Source organism: Rhizopus delemar, genomic scaffold (genome assembly GCF_000149305.1).
Source record: "Rhizopus delemar RA 99-880 supercont3.4 genomic scaffold, whole genome shotgun sequence".
Lineage (NCBI taxonomy): Eukaryota > Fungi > Mucoromycota > Mucoromycetes > Mucorales > Rhizopodaceae > Rhizopus > Rhizopus delemar.
Window position 1 is genome coordinate 3,024,357 of NW_027137830.1, and position 20,031 is coordinate 3,044,387.

A 20,031-nucleotide genomic window follows, 5' to 3' on the forward strand; every position below is an offset into this window, starting at 1 on the left:
ATTCAAAATGAATATGTACAAATGATATATACACAAATAAGCTAATAAAGCATAGTCATCTAGGATGAAGCAAACATGTCTTCATTCTTGACACGTTTTACATTCTTTGGAGTCGCAAGAGGTGAAGGAGGTGTATAAGGATTGTTTAATAAGGCAGCGATCGAAGGGGATTGACGAGCGTCTGATTTCGGTTCAAGATATCGTATCCAACGATTACGACACTGAATATTCGTTCTACCTTCCAACTCTTTTGCACATGCTTCCCAATTACTCGAACCATTCTTTTTGACTGCCCTTCTCAACTTTTCATCTTCTTCTTCTGTCCATCTCATATAAGTCGTCCTCGGTTTCTTGATTTCATGATTGTCTTCAAAAAGTTAATATTTTTCATTTTATTAGGTCATCTTACCTTTTTGTGTGGGTGTAGTGAGTTGTGGCATGGTCAAGAGTGTGACAGCAGAATCCATGGATCGTTGAGATCGTCTGTCATCCAGTCTTGATCTCAACCTTTTTTCACCTTGGTTGGCTGTGGTGGTCGAATCAAATTCGGGATCACTCAACATTTGATCAGCCACGATACCCAAACTGTCTAGGGCACTCAAGGGATGTTGTTCGAATGATCTGACTTCGCTACTTCTCGGAGAGAATTGTTGTTGAAAGAGATAAGGGGGTCCCTTTCGGATCTTTTTGATGGGTTGAGTGCTTGGTTTGCTGAAGGGAGTGGTCGATTGGAGTGAGTGGATGAGGTCATGTAAATATTCTAATTCAGCATCTCTTGCAGACAATCTTAATTCAGCCAAATAAAGCTTTCTTAATAAAATCCGTTTCTCTTCTAATAAACTCGCTTTATCCAAATGATCATCCTCACCATCGATCTTTATATTTTCTATTTCATATAAAGTTGATGCCATCTTTTCCAACTTTTTCTTTAATATTTTTATATCTTTTTCTAATAATTCTGTTTCTACTTTAAATCGATTCTTTTGTTCATTTTCCTAAATGAAATAGTCAATCTCTGAAATCTATTTCATTCCTATTTACATTCATCAAGAATATATTCTTCATTGTCTTTATCGCATCTTCTTCTCTTGGTTGATTCTTTGTATTCTTGATCTGTTCTGCTTGTGACCAAATCAAATTCTCCAAGTATCTCTGTCTCTCGATCGATTCTCTCAACTACAAACAGGATGATTATTATTCGGAGTTTATATCGGATGGATTACCTTTTGCTGTAAATCATCATGATCACGTTGTCTCCAATCATGACTGTTCAAAGGTGGATGATAATCCCACTTTTTTAAAAATTTAAAAAAAAGATTGACAGGTAATCAGGTCTACTTACAGGATATTGTATACTTGTCGTCACTGGCAATTGATTGTTTTGATGATTGTTATGAACAGACGGAGTTGTGATTGCATTTGGATGTAATTGTTGTGGAGATAATAATGGACGTAAACCATTTTGTTGTTGTTGTTGAGGATTATCCAACAAGACGAGATCAATCTTCCACTTTGCATTTTCACCCCAAAGATCAATCTAGAATAAATAATAGTTTGCTGTTTATTCAATGTAAACAATAATAATAATATTCATATTCACCTGTCTTTTAACAGATTCAAAGATAGTATCTAAATGCGCGTGGCTATTGCTTTTCTCAAAAGGATTTCCTGGTATCATTCGTACTTTATATAAAAAATAATATAAAAAATAAAAAAAAAGAAAAAAAGAAAATTAAAATAAAAAAAAAGAAAATGTACCAATAGTAGTAACTGCACATGACGTCATGTATTCATATTCATGCGATTCCTTTTTTAAATACATTTGACGATTCATCAGGTGAGTTTCATATTTACCTTCTTTCATCTCCCTCTGGTCTGTTTCAGTTCTTTACACATAATTGATTTTTAATCTTAATGAGCCGCATCGATTGAACTCCGCCTTTCTTTTTCATAAAACAACAGCAGCAACAAAAAAAAAATCAACTCTTATTTTACGCGTCTTTTCTGGTGAGATGACGCATTCACAACAAATCATGTTTTGTAAACAATCTGTTTGTTGTCTGATTCTTTATTCCCTCTCTTGACTCGTCAATGCATCCACTGGCGAATGATCGGAGTTGAAATAGTTGGCCTCGTGTCATGGGAACCAGTTTGTGGGAAATGAGTGGATCACTTTTTAGCACGAGCTATCCATCTTCTTTAGCTTGACAACCACTTCATGCTCACATGGCCCAGTTAGACAGACTGTTTCAAACACATTCGAATTCAAAATGAGTTTTATCAATCTCGAAAACTGATTGGATCGTCGATATTGATTAGGCGTTTTTGTTCTTTTTTAAACTGTCCTCTTTTGATTTTCATCTTTTGAGCAAGTCAACAAGACACACTGTATAAGCTTATCGACTTTTATAAATGAATCCGTGCTTTCAAAAGAGGCTGTAAATATCTCAAAAGATGATTGCTATCAAGAAAGGTCATAGTGATCAAGCAGATGAAAAGATCAAGGCGACTGTCATCAGCACACGTCATTCAAGACCTTCAATCTAACATCAAGAACCATCGGCCATTCCAGATGGATTGTATACTTTTTTAATAAACAGTCTACTACATGACCTTCCTCGATTGGTCTGAACTCTTGCCATCCTTTCGATGGACACTGATCACTGTTAGTATAGGTTCACTGTCTTACTTTGGCTGATGGCATCTTCAAAAGATTTAAGCCAAGGTGGTTCATCTTGTACTTTTTGATACCATTTTGTTTGACAACCGAGTCAGATCTGATGCATTTTCTATTCTGAGAGACTTTGAAGAAGTTTCGTCATCTATCCGCCGAGATTCCTCGTGTTGGAAATAACAGTGTCTTTTCATCTTGTGCTAGCCTGGACATTCAAATCAAACCACCCCCTGACAGGCTCGACGCACTATCCAATGAGGTAATGGCCAATAAAACAGCAACAGGGAACATTGGGGATTAAAGCAAATGTTCCTTTTATACAAAACATCAAACAACAATCGATGCCTTGTTCATCTCAGTGATATGATTGCAAACACGTCTCTTTGAGCTTTATGGATATAATTCTATTTAACCCGTTCTTGTCAAAGGGGTACCAGAGTAAATGGTCAACAAATGAGTCGACAGTGCCTCTTGACAGGAGAAAGAACAAGAAAGATGATCAACACGAACAATGCTAGTGAATAAAAGTGGGTGTGCTTAATGGATCATGGTTCAGCTAAAGATCAGAGATCGACAAATTTTTTTTTTTTTTTTTTGCCTTGGAGAGAGACCATGATGACCTGCTTGATGCCATGATGGACAGATCAAGACTCCAAGGATCTGTAAGTTGTACAAGACTTACTCTTTGGTATGCATCAATTTGTTCTCTTAAAAATAAACGATATGTGTGCGTTCAAGAACAAGACAAACACAAGTAGTTCCATATCAAAAAGATCCTCTGTTTTCCAAAAAAAAAAGAAAAAAAAATCAGCGTGATAAACAAGACCTTCTTTTAAAAATAAACATCTGAATTTTCCCCCCAAATCTTTCTTTCCCTCTCCTCCATTGATTCTATTTACACCTTTTTTTCTAAAAAAGAAATTTAAAATTGTCTGAATTCAAAGTAAAAAAAAAAAAAAAAAAAAAATACTATAGCTTGTCAACAATCACGGCTCTTTTTTTCCCCCTTCATTTTTTTTTCTTTTCTTTTTTTTTTTTTTTTTTTTTTGGTTGATATTTCCCATTCGATTGATACTTTCTTTATATACCATAATGCTTAATAGTGATGAAAGCGATACTCAATATGATGACTCGGATTTAGAATCAGCATACGATATGATGCATGATTTTACAATAGACGATGAAGGCGAAGAATATGAATTGATAGACGATGATGACGATGACGTTATATCACCCTCTAATGACAAACAAGTGGTCCTAATCGATTCCAATCAAGGGATGGATGAAATAAAAGAATTACAAATAGCACAGCAGCAACCTCCAGAAAGGAAAAGACAGAGAAAGGTGCGGAAACGATTACAGACAGTGTTTGACTCTGATGATGAAGAAGGTATTAGGATACAACAAGAAAGACGAAAGGCTGTCAAAAAGAAATGGAATTCGAAATCAACCATGAATACAATTCGTAGTTTAAACAGTCAAGAGGTAGATGAGATTGACACGGATGATTTATTAGAACAAGTGGACACTCATTTAAAACAAAAGAGGTTATTCGTTATTAGATAATTCAACCAATTCTTCATTCAACTTGTCTTTATCATTAAATACACTGTAAATTCTATTCATTAATTCTTCTGAACTCGTATCCGTTAAATTGCCCAACACTGCCGTTTTATCTGGGATCTCTGTTTCTTCAGATTTATATTTTGGCGTATCGCTATCGATATCATCCGATGGATCATGTATGGGTATTATCATATGATGGCGTGGTGGATGACATAGTTGCATTGGTGGTGTAATCGATCCTTCTGAACTGCAACTACTATTATAACATATGCAAAATCCCTTTAGACTCTTACACTCTAAACAACTGTTGCTGTCTATAATGAACATAAGCAACTGCTATTCATCCTTCTGAAATGATTACCTCTTGTTTCTAAACTTTTAATTGGTAATGGCTTGTTAGAATTGCACAAACATTTAAGATGCATTTGTTTTGTTCTTCTCAATTGTCGACAGCTATCACACTGAGACACAGGTCTGCCTTTTCTTCTTATTTCAATCAATTCTCTATCCGAATGTTCACATTTTGAAGATCGATGTCCCTACAATTTACTTTTCAATACATGTCACTTTACTTTTTTTCATCTTTTTTAATTTACTTTGATACATTTTATACAAGCAAATTTTTTTTCTGTGCCGTTTTCTAATTTAATGTACACCATGATGAGCTATTATTTTAAATAAGTCATCCTGGACTTTTGTAAATTTAGTGTGAAAAAAAAAAAAAAAAACAAGACTTCTTACAATATCAGACTATAAGAAAGAAAGAGAAACCCTTTTTTTTTTTTTTTTTGGTGGGTGTCTTTCTATGAATTGTTACTGTCCAAGAAACTGACGGCCTGAAATGGCTCTCTCTCACTCTCTTTGTTTGTCTGATGATGAATTATAAACCAATCAAATTTAAGATGGATCTACTGCTTTCTGATCTCACTCCTACTTTTCATCATCTCTCGCCAAAGCCATCGTTCAACCACCCAGTTTTATAAAAAGGACACAAATAGCAATACCAAGACGCATTCAGTGAATGATCAAAAGCTTGCTTTCATAAAATGAACTTTCTTGTGATATCCATCATTAGAATAAACACATTTGACAATTTCTTGACTCCTTCTTTATATCTCCTAATTCTTTTATTGCCTCCTGGGGGGGGAGGGTGAAAAGATGAATACAAGTTTATTATTAATGAATTCTGTACAAGAAAAAACAAAAAAAAAGAGAAAGAAAGAAAGAGAGACAACAGTAAACTGTATCAATAAACCATGTCCACGATGCCATCATCCTTTATATCATCTTTTTTTCTTTTTCCCACTCTTTTTGATTCTCCTTTTTTTTTGATATATTTTTTTAAAAAGTATAGTAAATCCATTTTGTCTCCTATCTATTCCGTTTTTAAACGATATTGATTTCATGTATTCTTCTTTCTCTTTCAATCTTTTCCACAAAGATGAGGATTTTATTATTTTTTTGTATTTTATTTTTACAAGTAGATGCTCAGCAAGCAGAAATCAGTTGTGGATCAAACGGTAATACAGACACACTATGTTCACCAAAGACAAACGATACCTGGACAAATGGAACATGGTATCCCATCACTTGGAACCCAAGGTAACTACTTGTAAGGTAGTCTCGGATATAACCTAACGTACGTCCTTTATAGATATCCATCGTATGTTTCAGCGGTTAGTTATGTTGTGGAGAGAGTTGATGTCAATAGAGACTGATACATAAAGAGTAGGAAACATTGAATATTTACGTTTACTTTATAAAAAACTATCAACGAATTCAAATAAAGCAGTGGTCAGATATTGATCCAGCACAGGGCACATTTGCAGTACTTGTGGATGATACCTGGAGAATAGGTTCAACCAGAAGCACATTTGAATGCCTTGTTTACCTCTTGCCTGCAAAGGTTCAGCCTCTCAAGGAAATCAACAATGCCCTCTCAGAATATCCTACTCCAGTTCACATCAATGTAGCGCGTAAAGTTTCTTTTAATTGCCATGATTTAACAAAATCTCATCGTATTATCATCTAGAGGTCGCATTACCACTTACAACAGCAACGATTGCAACAGCAGCTCCAACCAGTAGCACGATGACGATCAGTTCAACCCTTAGCATTCCCTTGCCTACTGTTTTAGCATCCAATGAAATGAAAAAAGATCAAGACACGTTACAACCCTGGGTTATTTCTGCTGTTTCACTGGCAATTTTAGCAGCCATAGGTACCTGCATCTCTCTCTGCTGGATCGTTCGTAAAAGAAGACTCGTCTATCAAGAGAGCCAACCGTCTGGTAAATCATCATTAAAAAAAAAGAACGCTTTGAAAATCCTAACAGGTCTATTTATAGTCAACGAGAGTAGAGAAGAAAACTTTTTCGAGAACAATGCGTCCAGTATGACGATGGTGAATCCAGTCGTATGCAGAAAGACATTAAAAAGTGAAGCATCATCACTTCATTATCAATCGACCGTCTCTCTCTCCAAGGAGCCCTTGTTGACCTCTACTGATGCATTGTTAATCGCCGATACCTTTCGACAAAAGATGAGGTGTCCGGAATGGTACCAGCAAGAAGAAGAAAGAAGAAGACAGAAAGGCAAAGAGTTGCTAAAAAAGGAACTAGAGGCAGAAGGAACATTGGTGAAGAAAGTGGGTAAATCTTTATTTAATGATAGCAATACTCATCCATCATAAAAGGATGCCTTGTATTTGCTTGTAAAATGTATAATAAAATTGTGTGTTTTGTTTGCTTATACATGACGTGATGGCGGCATGGGTGTTGCAGGAATCGTTGTCCGCTTATGAATAGAATTCAGACCATCGTAATCCTCTACCGTGATGGATGGTAGATGTTCTTCTCTTGTCAGTCCTTGTGCACAAACCACATTCAATTTCTTTGCTGATAACTTGGGTGGCGTTTTCTCTTCTAGTTCCAGTTCGTCATCGTCCAGTTCATAATCTGAAATGTCGGCTGCGTGAATCAAGTCAGATGCCAATACAGCTCTATTAGGTGAGTCTTCCTCTATTTGCTCCCATCCTTCACACGGAGATCCAGGCGGTGAGATGAGCAAGTTTCGTTTGAATTGAGGCACTTCAAGTGTAGATTGAGATTGATGAATAGAGAAATGTTGTCCGTAATAAAATCTCAGCAGTAGCCTTTCGGCATCATCTGTATTCGTGGTAGTGGCATTTTCAAAGGCAATGTTTTCCATCTCATTTTGTTTCCAAACAAGTACCGATCTGTCTAAGCTTTCTTTAGCTTTGATGGCGTGTGCTGTTTCTTGAAAAATAACCATGATGCGTCGAAACGTTTTCATGGGTACAAAAGTATATAAAGGACCAAAATGGGCACAAGCATCATGAAGTGTCAGCATGACTTGGTCACAGCTGAAAAACAAGTCGGGTATATTGGGAATCAATAAAGTGTTGGTCGCAATAGATTCTGCTTTATCAAACATATCAAAGAACAAAAAAAAAAGTGCTTTTATTTACAAATAAAAAGAAAGTCTATTACATAAAATAGCTGTAAAATTTATTCAACATCAACACCAGTAGCTGAAGCGGCTGCTTCTTCAGGTGTTTCCGTGTGTTGACCTTCCATTGCCTTTTGCTATACAAAAGAAGTCAATAAATAATGTACACACACATTTTTTTTTTCTCTGTCTTTTTTATATATACCTCAATGGTTACGATGGTAACAATTGTTTGGAATACAGGTTCGGGGACTGCTTTTTGATAAATAGAAAGCAATTCCATTGGAGCAGGATATACTTTAAGTGCCTTAAAGAAACATAAAACGGCTTCATCATAATAGCTAGGGCCTTTATATACAGTCAATATCTCTTCCATCCTCTTATTGTCCTATCAGTTTACCTTGTGCAGCCAATGTTTCACCAGCAGTGACTTGTTCCATAAAGTATTTTTCCTTGTCTTCGGGTGTTGTTGGATAAGTCTCCTTGGCAGATTCGACAATAACTCTTTCAAAAAATTTCAACCGAGATTCCTGAGGAGCATTCTCTGATTCTTTGGCTACTTTAGCGGCTTGTTTACGCTCTTTTTCTAATGATAAATCAGTATTTTTTTAATATAAATCTCGAATTATCTCCCATTTACTTAATTGCTTTCTAAAAGTAGGATCGTTGCGTCTCTTGTAATCAAAATAAATAATATAACCAATACTGGCAGTAATAAGACTGCTGGCAGTTAATAAAGCAATAGTAGAGTTCTTCATATCTTGAAAGATTTAAAAAAAAGTTGAAAAAAAAAAACTAGTTTCAAAAAAATATACTGTGGGCCAGGGTCTAAGCCTTGTCACACAAAAAAGCCAATTTGAACAAAAACGCGTATCTTTTTGAAACAATGGTGTTTTGATAGGATGAGAGAGAATGAGAACTTGAGTATGAACAAATAGTCCTTTATCCTTAGGAGCGAGAGGATAATTTACTTTTGGTTGATGATATCAGTATAAATGACTTGACATCATGCCAAAGAGATGGAGAGAGTGAGAGAAAGATCAATAAGAAATGATTTCATTGGATCAAGTCTAAAACTTGCTATGACGTATAAATGAAAGGTTTGCATAAACAAGTCAACAAGTACATAAACCCAGGTTTCTGTTTCCTTTTCTTTCTTTTTTTTTAACCATTATTATATTATTTTATAAAAAAAAAAAAATGAACTACACCAAGCAATTAACTGCCAAAACTTATCGCTCAACCCCAATCATTACCAACCGAAAGACAGCTTCTAATATGGCCAATCAAAGATTCATGTCTGCTTATTCTCATATGTCAGATAATGATCCAGAAGTACTCGAGAAAGAAAAGAAAAGACATCTTAATGCTAAAGAAAAGAAAGAATGGAATGAAAAGTTAGCATCTACAAGTGAGGCCAATGTGAGTTGGATGGTTTACGATTAAGAAAAGAAATTAAATAATCATTTTAATTTAGGTGAAAGCTGATAAAGAAGCGGATATTCCAATCAAGGATTTACAAAGCAAAACAGCAGAACATCATACAAAGCATCGTAATGATGAAGATTAAATATTAGTTTATATAGCCCAAAGTCATAATGTATACAATTTGAGAATAAAAAAAAAAATAAGCCATCTGTTTTATACATGAAATCATGGTGACATTTTATTGTTTGAGTTTAAATATTGTATTTTTTTTAAAAGACTGTAGTACATGACTGCATTGACCAATTGAATTGAATAGATAAAAAAGGGGGGTATATTCTTTTAGGGTTTTTGTTGTAAGTTGTTATTCTTTGATGATAGAAAGCAATTCGTCTAAATGTTCATATCTCTCACATCGATGGAGTGATGTTGGTTCATATTCATGTTCTTGTTCAAACATGATTGTCAAGAGTGAGACTGGTTTTTTTTTATTGATAGCCATCTTTGGTATTTCTGGTACTTCATCTTCTTCGTCTGTTGTTTCTTCTTCATCCAAATAGAATTTACTACTATTTTGACTTGATGTACTACTTGCATAGTTTGATTTCTTTATTGATTGCTGTTTAAATGACCAAAATCTCCATGAAAGATTATTCAATCGAAAAGAATGATTGTGGTTTGATGATTGATGGATTGATACTATTTAATAATTTAGTTTATAAAAAAGAATATTTTATTGTAATCTATTCTACATTGATTCAATCCAATCCAAGCAAAAGTAGTATTATCATTCATTTTAAAGAAAAAGAAAGTGAAAATAAATCTAAAAAAAAAACATTTATACAAGTTTTCAATGTGTATCACTTGCCTAAATTACTTTTTTTCCCTCAAATAATTTAAAATGCAGCACTTCCTTTTTTCTATCTCTTTTCACATTTTACTATCCAAAACATGATAATAGAATCAATTCTCTCTTTTTTTTTTTTTTTTTTTTTTTTTTTTTTTTTTTTCCTCCCTTTTTTTTTTCTTTATCTTTCTTCCCATAAAAAGTAATCAATTTGCTGCATAAAAATGAAAAAATACGATTAACATTCTACTTTCCCTTACACCAACTATATTTTCTAAATATCTCACATCAAAGAAACAATAGAATCCTTTAATAACTCAAGAAGAAAGAGACGCGTAAAGAGCGCAAATGATGTAAAGAAACCCTCACCTCTCTCCCCTCCTTTCTTCAAGCATAATAAAAAAAATAGCTCAAACTAATTATTTTTTTTAATGAACATATCCTTCATTATAGCATGACTACTTTATTTACAATAGAGTAAAATAATCAAGTGTGTCGGAGCAATACCTCGTAAAAATAACAAAGTGACGAAAGCCTGATGTGATGTAGCGATCTATTTGAATTGTTTTCATGATTACTGTATCCTAATTCATTCATTCATGAACATTCATATCAATCTATCCTTAAAGATCATCTCTAATCGTCTGTATTCAACAAAATAACCTTATCCTATCGCAGTGTTCTTTTAACAGTAAAATGGGCTTTAAAAAAAAAAAAATAATCCAGAGAACAAAAGAAACTCAGTTATTTTTTTTTGGATCCTTTTTTTTTTTTCTCTCTCTCCTTCTTCATTAAAAGAAAATAGAAAGGATGTGGTTAAGTGATAGTCAAAGTAAAGAAAATATAAAAGAGATATCCTGTGAAATAGAATACTTACTCTTCAAAAAGAGATTGGTGTAGGATTAACTGCATTTGGAGTTTTTTTCATGATGATGGGCGTCTTGTTATTATTTGATGCAGGTTTAATGGCTATTGGCAATGTAAAGAAATAGCCTATAAAATAAAAATTAAGGCTGACAGATATATTAGGTATTGTTTCTTGGTGGTATAACAGCTATTATTGGACCTAGAAGCACTTTTACATTCTTTAGCCGAAAAGAGAAAATAAAAGGAACTATTTGTTTCTTGGGTGGTATATTCTTGGTGTTGAGCAAATATCCATTCATTGGATTCGCAGTAGAAATATTTGGTTTCTTGAATCTATTTGGGTAAACTGTTATTATTACAAACAATGTTATGCTGACTCTTGGTTTTAGTGATTTCTTTCCTGTCGTCTTTGGATTCTTGAAACGCTTACCAATCATTGGGCCCATCTTGTCTCATCCAGCCCTTTCTAGAGTAAGTAAAGAAGAGTGAATGTGAATTGTGTGAGTAATAAAACTGGATTCCTTATCGCCATTTGTAGGTTGTTCCTAGAGAAAGTCGCACTCGCGTGTAAATATGTATTTATATTAAATAATAATGAAATAGAGAGCGATTTTAATCATCAATCTTCTTTTATTTTTAATAACCAAATCTCATCTTTTTCTTTCTCTTTTTTTTTGCTATTCTTGGCATACAACTTGCTCATCACTGATAGATATAAAGATAAAGGGTTTTATGATTGAAGGAGAGAGAGAGATACTGTGTATATATGCCAAGTGATAACTTGTTTTATAACTTTAGTTTATCATTTTCTGTTTTTATTTGTTACAGAACAGCAAGAACACATTTTCTATGTTGATTTATAATAAATATTAAATCCAACTGAATTTTTGCTTTTTAAGAAATGATTCTATTAAAAAAAAAAAATGAAACGGGACTGCCGAGATCAGTTAATTAAATTTGTTTATTTCTGAAATACCTTTGATGGACATATTGATTTAGTAATTTAATTAAATTTGCATTCATTAATAAATTACGTTCAATATAATAATCATCTCTTTGCTATTAAATATTCACAATACGCACAACATATTCAACATCTTATTCTTGACTAGTCCTTTGTTTTTCATGTTTCATTTTGCTCATGTGTACTTTATGAAACAAGTCAAATTCTACAAAAGGATTATTTATATCATCAATTAGATTTTTAAATCTTCTCCTTTGTGCATGCAAAACACCGCATCAAGTTGTTTCTATCAAGTAGTCTTCTCAAATTGAACTGACTGATCATGTTTTTAGTTCATCTGAAAAGTACAATTATTATCCGGAGTCTTCTTGTCCTATAACCAAAAAAGAAAGAGCAGTGGATTTTATACTACCAACTGTCTACGTCTGTTAAAGACAATAGTCAGTAATTGATGTTTACTGTTAAAACAAAAGAAGCATGAAATGTAAAATGTGTTGTAGCATTTAAAAATAAACAAATAGTCTAATCTGTTTATTTACTAATAAAATCAAAAGTCATTGAATATATCCACGGTTTGATTAATTTCTTTTCATCTATCATGCCTTTTTTTTTTTTAAAAAAAAAAAGAAGGCTATTCACATAACCTAAAAATATATTTATGATGAATTAGAAAGGGTGGAATAATAGAAATGTTTTCTTTAGCTGCGGCCACAAGAGAATTCTTTCAGTGTTTACTTTGGTGAAACGCATATTCTTACAAACATTAAATTAATAAAGTGACTAAGGTAAGTTACCAAGTGAAATGAGAATTTATGATAAATTCAATTCGTATTATAAACTGTTTTGAACTGCAATCAACTTCAAAATCTATTGTTTACCTTTACATGTTTGCTTTCTCCAGTTGAAAAGTTTTGGGCTTGGTATTTCAGGCTATTGTTATAATGACGAAACATGACAGTCTCACTCTATGAACCACACAAGAAAAAAAAAAATGGCAAAAATGTTATATCCGAGGATCATCAGGGGGCGGATTAGGCGTTCCGAAAGATTTTTCTCCAAAAAAATAGAAGCCTCCATAGTCAGACACTAGATTCATTAACTAATATTTCAGTCCAAAAGCTCTAGTCAAGTTCTGAAGGCAAAAAGTATTTTTTGTTAACCAAAATCGACTGTTTATTGGTCGAATGTAATCATATTTGGTGTGAAAACATTGTATACGGTAGATTTCACGCGGCGCAGAGATGAGAGCATGCCAAGTATAAGAAATATAAGAAAGTAAGATAGATGAAGATCACTATGCAGTATTATATTCTTTTTTAAAAAAAGATTCATTTTTTTTCTTTGTAGTAACAATAAAAAGCCTCTTTCTCATTCATTCGTAATAGAATAATAATAAAAAAAAACTTACAATCCCGCCCATCGTGTACACTTGTAAAAAAATAAAATAAACTTATTCCGAATTTTGCATTGAGCAACCAAACAGGGACCTAAAACGTTTTCTTGCTCCTTTTTTAATAAATCCATTTTTTTTTTTGCTGCTTTTTTTTTTCTTTTTTTTTTTCTTTTTTTTTTTTTTTTCTTTTCTTCTCCCTCCCCCTTTTCTTTTTTTTTTATTCGATTTTCTATATAAAAAGAAGAAAAATAATAATAAATTATGGAAAGTCAACGAGAGCATAGTTTATTATGTTGGATAAATGTACATTGGACGATTAATCAAATAGAAGAATTCAGACGTGTACAGACTTTAATATTATTTTTACAAAGTTTATTTCATTCAGTTATTACAAGTGAACATATACCAACTTTATTAAATGAATTAAAGTTACCAATACCATTTGATACGATACCCATTGATGAAACAGCTTATTTAAATGGCGATAAAAGTCAAATTATAAATTTATTTGACTTTGTTCAAAGACAATATCAAGCATATTTCATTCAATCACATTTATTATCAAACACTAACCTTACTTTTAGTAAACATGTAAATAATTTATTTATTTATTTACACTCTTACTTACTTCTTGTTTAGATTCACTCTTTTATACCACAACATGTAAACGATACTAAAGATGTACTATTATCATGGTTAAACAATGTATTATCAGACTATAATTCATTTATTCCTTCACCAAACCAAAATACATGGAAAAATGGTATTTATTTACTTGCTTGTTTACATTATCATCACCCAATCATTTTATCCGACTTGCATCGATATATTACATTAGATGATGACGATGTTGTATTAAATACAGCTATTCGATTAATATATGAAGCATATAACATATCTTGTACTCTAGACAATACAGATGAATTAAATATGATGTCCTTTTACATTGAACAATTAATTCCATTATTTACTATACCAAATGATCAGCAAACAATACAGCGCTACCAAGACATTGATCGTTTCAAATCTTTATTATTGACTGAGCAAGACACAAACACAACCACAACCACAACTACCGCAACTTATTCATATCAACAATTACGTCTTACCAAAACAACTAAATATTCATCAGACTCAACTGAAGAGATACCAACTGAACTCAATGATTTTGATAGTCGAGGGAATTCAGTCATAGAAAAAATGCAAAACCTTCAACACAGACTCATGCTCATTGTACCTACCAGGTCATGCAATTATTCCCCCATCTCTAATTCAGTTGGTTCTGAATCCGTAGAGTTATTCTTGACGGATGATAACACTTCAACTACGAGAAGCGTTAGTAGCGTAAACCATGATGAAGTCATTCGCTTATTACATCCACTTCAAGCAGCCGAAGAAGACTATTCTACTTATGACCGTAATTTTAAATCACTTCAAGCTGAATTCCAAACATTATCCGATGGAGACTATCATTTATTATTACTCTCATTAAACCAATTGGATTCTCAATGGCACACTCATCCGTTTGTGTTACAAAGAAAATCACAACTACATCAACTCTATACTACATTATCTCAAGAATTTGAAAAGTCTGACTCTACCTTGGCTCAATTCAGGCGAGGATTTGCGTTTGCTCGAATGTGCAACTCAATCAGACAAGAACTCGAATTTGTACAAAACAAGATGGTCAAATCCATCACTTCTCACCACGACATTCAAGAATTAGAAATGACGATGGACAAAACGACAGATATGGTAAACACATTAAAATTTAATTTCAGCGATTTATTAAAGCAACAACAACAACAACAAGAAGAAGGCATGGAGCTTGTCTGTATTACAGCCAATAACTATGACCCTGCTTATTACCAAAAATATCAATCGATCGAATCTAAAAATCAGCTCGTCAAAGGTTGGGTGGATGAGGTCCGTATCTGGTTTGCTGAGGCGGAGCGCATTCGTCAGTGGATAGAAATTCGGGTGGAACAAATTAAGAGTACCACATTACCTGATCCACTGAGTATCATTGATACTTCTCGTGATCAGATAGAAGCCTTGAACGCTTCCCACTCTCTTTTAGAGAAGGAAATCGAGGCCTTTGACAAAGAAGATATGGCCAGATTACGTTCTCATGTCAAGACACTCACAGGATCCGGAAGGGCTGACAAGGATCTCAGTCCGGCTGATACGACAACGATCGAAATCACACTCACCACGCTCATGTCTCTTGATAAGCTCATGCATCTCTTGCGAAGAAAGAGTGATGATCTTCAAGTGTTAACAAGGCGTGTCATTTGGGAGGAAGAGTACGAAAAGTCCATCTCTTGGCTGCAGGAAACAGAAAAGGAAGTGCAAGACTTTTTGTCAAATGGTGCAAGGTGGTCCTCTGACGAAGAAGATCTGCAGCAGGACGACACAGCCAAGAGAGAGAGATTGATGGCCAAGGAAAAACAAAAGGAAACGGTCGTACAGCAATTATTGACACTGGAGAGAAAAGTTTCGGAGTTTGATCAAGGTCAATTCACAAAAACAGTAGACAGCTTTCAAGATTTGGATAATGCCTCGTCTGTAGAGTTGCCAGATCATTTGGAATCAAAGCAGAATATGTGTGAGCAGCGTTTTGAAGACTTGATGAAAAGGATGGCTTTTGCAAGAAATGTTGTTGAGCAACGCTTGAACGTCATGGACTTTTTGTATCAAACCGAGCTTGTGATTGATGATGCTCGGGCCCTTACACTAGACATCAAGGACGCAGAAAGTAAAGCGCATCCAGGAGATAATGACAGAGATATGACATCAAGTGTACAGGTCATGCATGAACGTATCATTCAGCTCGTCACTGCAACCGCCAGCCGAATACCTTACCCTGCTCACGCTTTGGCCATCGATCAAGAGTCGAATGCAGTGGCTAATGAAGAGATTAATCGAGTCATCAATGAAAAGAGAAACCATTTACTCTTGCTAAGTGAAGGTCTTGACCATGATTTAGATGCCTTCCGAAACGTACTTCAGTTACACCGTCGTGCTAAAGAGCATCTAGATGATGCAGTACGTTTGTGTAGTTGGGCCGACGAACGTATTCAAACAACCAAAAAAGCTAAACTCAGCATCCAACAAGATGCCGCTTCACTCACAATTGATGATTTGCAGAGATTGGAGAGAGATTGTCAGACAGTGACAAACAAGCTAAAGAACGGCAAAGTGAATGAAGTCGTTGAACTTTTGACTCGTGTCCAGCAGTTGCTTGAAACAACTGCCAAATTAAAGATCGCCTCCATTGACGCCGATGGACTAACTGAGATCTCCCAACAACTTCAGGAAAGATTTGACCGCTTACAGCAAATTCTTGATGAACATGCTTTTGAACTCGACGCGCTTAGGAAGAAATTAGAGGATGGTAACACATATTTCGAAACTGCTCGATCCTTGAATGCATTCATGAGCGAGACACGGCTTTCATTACCAGCTCTTAAGCAGACATGTGGTTTCGTGACTGGTCAATCGCAAGAACAAGACAAAAGTCGATATGAAATGCTCCAACAATCTCTAGAATCTATTCAAAACAGCCACAGAAGCCGTCAGTCTCAGTTTAATCAACTTTGCTCTCATTTCAAAAACATGGAGCCATCAAAGATTGAAGACGAAACACGTCAACTTCAAGAAGGGGTTGAGAAAGAATGGAAGGCACTTGGGCAAGACATTGAGAATCTCAAGAAATTTTCAGACACGGTTGGTCAGTGGTACGATCGTCAGCGAAGACTAAGCATGGTGGCTAGCGAATACCTTAACGGACTTCATGAAGAAATCAGCCGCTTGGCTCAATCAGAAAGAGACGATGTCCAAATGGACGCTCTCCAACGCAAAATCGATCAGGCCTCTCAACTGCTTGAGCAGATTGGCATCAGTATTCATGATGCACAGGATAGTGAAAAGCAAGATCCTCTTCAGATTGCCAACTATTCATGCGCCAAGGATAGACACAGTCTGCTAGTCAGCAAATTGCAAGCAGCCGCAGCCAACTTGGCCGCACTGCGATCGAACGCACATACCTCACTAGCCTTCAGTTCATTCTTGACAGATACCGATAAACTGTTGAATAACATTCAGAATCAAAAGGAAAAAGTGCACCGTAACATGCTTGATGTTGGTCAAACTCGATTTTTCGATTCACTTGATTCAGCCAAGTCGCTGGAAGCCTTGGTCAAAAGTATTCTTCAAGCTGCACGCAGCGTGGAGGCCGAGTACGCTGGCCCTCTTCAAGCTCAGGTCAAATCTCTGCTTGAAAGAGCCAAGCAATTTGAGCCAAACTCAGCTGAAAGACGTACGGCTCATGATTTGCTCTGCTCCATTCAGGAAAGTATGAATCAACTCAAGGAAATGATCGCAAGTGAAAAGCGACAGGCTATGTTTATCCAAAAGATCCAAACACATGCCAAAGCAGCACAAGATTTGCAGACCTGGATCGATCACTGCTCAAATGCTATCTCTCAACTGCCCACTGACGTATGTGTGGCTGATGAACAGGACTTGTTGTATGATTTGGATCATTTGGAGCAAAAAATGAATCAAATGGGGCCTACCATTCAGGCCTTTGAAGCCATGCCTCAACGAATCTGGAAGAATGCGAATGGTGACCTCGTGGACGTGTGTGCGATCAGTCTTGATCGCGATCAAGTCAAAGATGGTATTGAGCAACGTGAAGCCAAGATCTTGAAAGCCTGGGCTGACCTCAAGGACCAGCATGCACGTGCAAAGAGCTCAGTCGATCACTCCAAACGTGGTGTAGAAGCTGCTCGTAAGGTGAAGGCTATTTTGGTGCAAGTAGGTGATTTGAAGAATCGTGTGAACGCAGTCAGGATTTGCAAGAACAAGGAAGGGGATCAAGACGATCTGCAGATGGTGCTCACCTGTTCACTTTCTGATGTTCCCAACGAGCATCGACTTGCCTCTGCCAAGGCTGAATTAGCCATCTTGGATCGTGACGTAGAATCTCAGCTCATGCCAGCTATAAAACAACTGGATGTGATGCTTCAAGCTGCAGCTAGTGGTCAGTCTGAAGACATGTTTAACGATCAGCGTAAAGAAATCACAAGTGCTGCACGCGGTCTGATGGACCTCTTGAAAACCAAGCGTCGTGCCATGGCGGAAGCTGAAAAGATGCAAGACTTTTTGACGGTGATGGAAGAAGTTGAAGTGCTGCTGCTTGCCTTGGGCGAGGTTGTCTCCCGTGCTTCTCCTGATCATGCAAGAACTAACCCTGATGGAAGCTATTTACGTACAGATCTTCAAGCTCTCTTGATTGACCTTGATACCAGATACAGGTATTATGAACCCAAAATCATGGAACTCATGGACGAATTGAAGCAAGTCGCTGAGAATTTGATGGAAGATCGTCGTGTGGCAGACTGTATCAGACAGTTTTCAAGTAAATGGGCTCAATTGCAATCCGAAACAGCAGATAGAAAACAAGAGCTATCAGCACTCATTGGACCCTTGACAGACAATGATTTTGACTACATCAAGGCAACTGAGGGTATGCTATTGGAGCGTGGTCGAAGAGCTGCAGGAAAAGGTACATTGAACAAGCGTCGTTCGGCCCCTGTGTTAGCGCCCGAACCAAAGCCAACGCTCACAACACCTCGTTACATGACTGGTTACAACAGAAAGCCTGCTGATAAACCAAATAACGGTAATATCTCACCTACAGCAAGAAGAGTCGCAGCAAGGCAGATAGCTGCTCAGCAACAAAGGGTTCGCAAGAATGTCGTTACACCCGAGGCTTATGTAGCCGATCCCAAGAATGACTTGGATGTGGCTGTGGGTGATATTGTCAACGATTCGCCTTACAAAATTAAGATCAAGATGGTACCTGGTGAAGTGGGCAAATACTGGTTTGGTGAAGTGAATCCTAAGTTGGCTTACTGTCGTATCTTGAGAAGTCGTATGGTGATGGTACGTGTGGGTGGTGGTTGGGTTGAGTTGTCACAATTCTTAAGAGATCATGCATTGCTTGAAAGTGCTAATATCGTAGCACCCAACAAGGTTATTCACCGTACCTCTTTGCCACCTCCTTCATCACCACGTGCTGGTGTACAAGAAGGTTTTTTGAATGTCGCTGCTGGAAGAAATACTCCCAATCGTCGCAGTTACTATGGTGAGGACAAGGATATCATTGCTATTCGCGGTGGTGGATCTCCTAATGGACCTGCCTTAATGAAAGAATCTCGTTCAACCCCCTTTTATCGCGGCATGACACCAATTCCAACTTATGGACACGGTATTAAAGCTGGTAACAAGTTTTTGGTGACTGTAGATGATAAAGGCAATCAAGTGGAAGTAAAGATGACAAGAGCTAAAAATAATGATGCCAAATTCTTCACGCCTAGACGCATCAACATATAAATTATGTATCCTTATATGCTTGTATATATTTCATTTTCTTTATTGTATATTTTTATGAATTAAATAAAAAAAATTAAAAAAAAAAACTATGATGAAATTGTGTACAAATGTATAACTAGAGTTGTTTAATTAGATATTAATAAAGCTAAAGCAATACAATGAATGGTTTTATATTTATATGCCCTTGACTCTTTTTTTTATGAAGATGCTACTACTTGGTTTATAACTCTTTAAATTCATTCAATGATATTTCTTGTTTCTCAGAAATACTCTTCTCTAGCACATCGCAGTAATTTTGATACTTTATAATCTCATGTAGCATGTACTTTGATTTTGCTTCCCAATTAGAAAGTACTTTAGAATGATTTTGACTTTTAGGAGGAAACTAGAAAAAAAAAAGTTAATTTAAAATAAAAAGAGAGA

At 35.6% G+C, this 20,031-nt stretch overlaps 9 protein-coding genes across 9 annotated transcripts; 4 read left to right on the forward strand and 5 right to left on the reverse strand.

Annotated features, from left to right (window-relative positions):
- Positions 1-59: 59 nt before the first annotated feature.
- On the reverse strand, positions 60-1,864 carry RO3G_06618 (uncharacterized protein; the record flags this gene model as incomplete). The annotated part of the gene is made up of 7 exons (XM_067661208.1): positions 60-367; positions 410-995; positions 1,042-1,176; positions 1,224-1,292; positions 1,343-1,537; positions 1,601-1,683; positions 1,855-1,864. 7 exons carry the CDS (start codon positions 1,862-1,864, stop codon positions 60-62), a joined length of 1,386 nt encoding a protein of 461 aa, XP_067517309.1.
- A 2,358-nt stretch (positions 1,865-4,222) lies between these two features.
- RO3G_06619 (uncharacterized protein) lies at positions 4,223-4,846 on the reverse strand (the record flags this gene model as incomplete). Its single annotated transcript, XM_067661209.1, has 3 exons — positions 4,223-4,496; positions 4,534-4,554; positions 4,791-4,846. The coding sequence occupies 3 exons, from the start codon at positions 4,844-4,846 to the stop codon at positions 4,223-4,225; spliced, it is 351 nt and encodes a 116-aa protein (XP_067517310.1).
- Positions 4,847-5,776: 930 nt separating this feature from the next.
- On the forward strand, positions 5,777-6,272 carry RO3G_06620 (uncharacterized protein; the record flags this gene model as incomplete). Its single annotated transcript, XM_067661210.1, has 2 exons — positions 5,777-5,842; positions 6,030-6,272. 2 exons carry the CDS (start codon positions 5,777-5,779, stop codon positions 6,270-6,272), a joined length of 309 nt encoding a protein of 102 aa, XP_067517311.1.
- A 715-nt stretch (positions 6,273-6,987) lies between these two features.
- Positions 6,988-7,449, reverse strand: RO3G_06621 (uncharacterized protein; the record flags this gene model as incomplete). Its single annotated transcript, XM_067661211.1, has 1 exon — positions 6,988-7,449. One exon carries the CDS (start codon positions 7,447-7,449, stop codon positions 6,988-6,990), a length of 462 nt encoding a protein of 153 aa, XP_067517312.1.
- Positions 7,450-7,769: 320 nt separating this feature from the next.
- RO3G_06622 (uncharacterized protein) lies at positions 7,770-8,468 on the reverse strand (the record flags this gene model as incomplete). The annotated part of the gene is made up of 4 exons (XM_067661212.1): positions 7,770-7,847; positions 7,916-8,058; positions 8,111-8,296; positions 8,351-8,468. 4 exons carry the CDS (start codon positions 8,466-8,468, stop codon positions 7,770-7,772), a joined length of 525 nt encoding a protein of 174 aa, XP_067517313.1.
- A 442-nt stretch (positions 8,469-8,910) lies between these two features.
- RO3G_06623 (uncharacterized protein) lies at positions 8,911-9,280 on the forward strand (the record flags this gene model as incomplete). The annotated part of the gene is made up of 2 exons (XM_067661213.1): positions 8,911-9,132; positions 9,188-9,280. 2 exons carry the CDS (start codon positions 8,911-8,913, stop codon positions 9,278-9,280), a joined length of 315 nt encoding a protein of 104 aa, XP_067517314.1.
- Positions 9,281-9,499: 219 nt separating this feature from the next.
- RO3G_06624 (uncharacterized protein) lies at positions 9,500-9,930 on the reverse strand (the record flags this gene model as incomplete). The annotated part of the gene is made up of 2 exons (XM_067661214.1): positions 9,500-9,834; positions 9,888-9,930. The coding sequence occupies 2 exons, from the start codon at positions 9,928-9,930 to the stop codon at positions 9,500-9,502; spliced, it is 378 nt and encodes a 125-aa protein (XP_067517315.1).
- Positions 9,931-10,792: 862 nt separating this feature from the next.
- RO3G_06625 (uncharacterized protein) lies at positions 10,793-11,420 on the forward strand (the record flags this gene model as incomplete). Its single annotated transcript, XM_067661215.1, has 5 exons — positions 10,793-10,814; positions 10,871-10,962; positions 11,012-11,190; positions 11,239-11,320; positions 11,388-11,420. 5 exons carry the CDS (start codon positions 10,793-10,795, stop codon positions 11,418-11,420), a joined length of 408 nt encoding a protein of 135 aa, XP_067517316.1.
- A 2,986-nt stretch (positions 11,421-14,406) lies between these two features.
- RO3G_06626 (uncharacterized protein) lies at positions 14,407-19,608 on the forward strand (the record flags this gene model as incomplete). The annotated part of the gene is made up of 1 exon (XM_067661216.1): positions 14,407-19,608. The coding sequence occupies one exon, from the start codon at positions 14,407-14,409 to the stop codon at positions 19,606-19,608; it is 5,202 nt and encodes a 1,733-aa protein (XP_067517317.1).
- Positions 19,609-20,031: the final 423 nt, after the last annotated feature.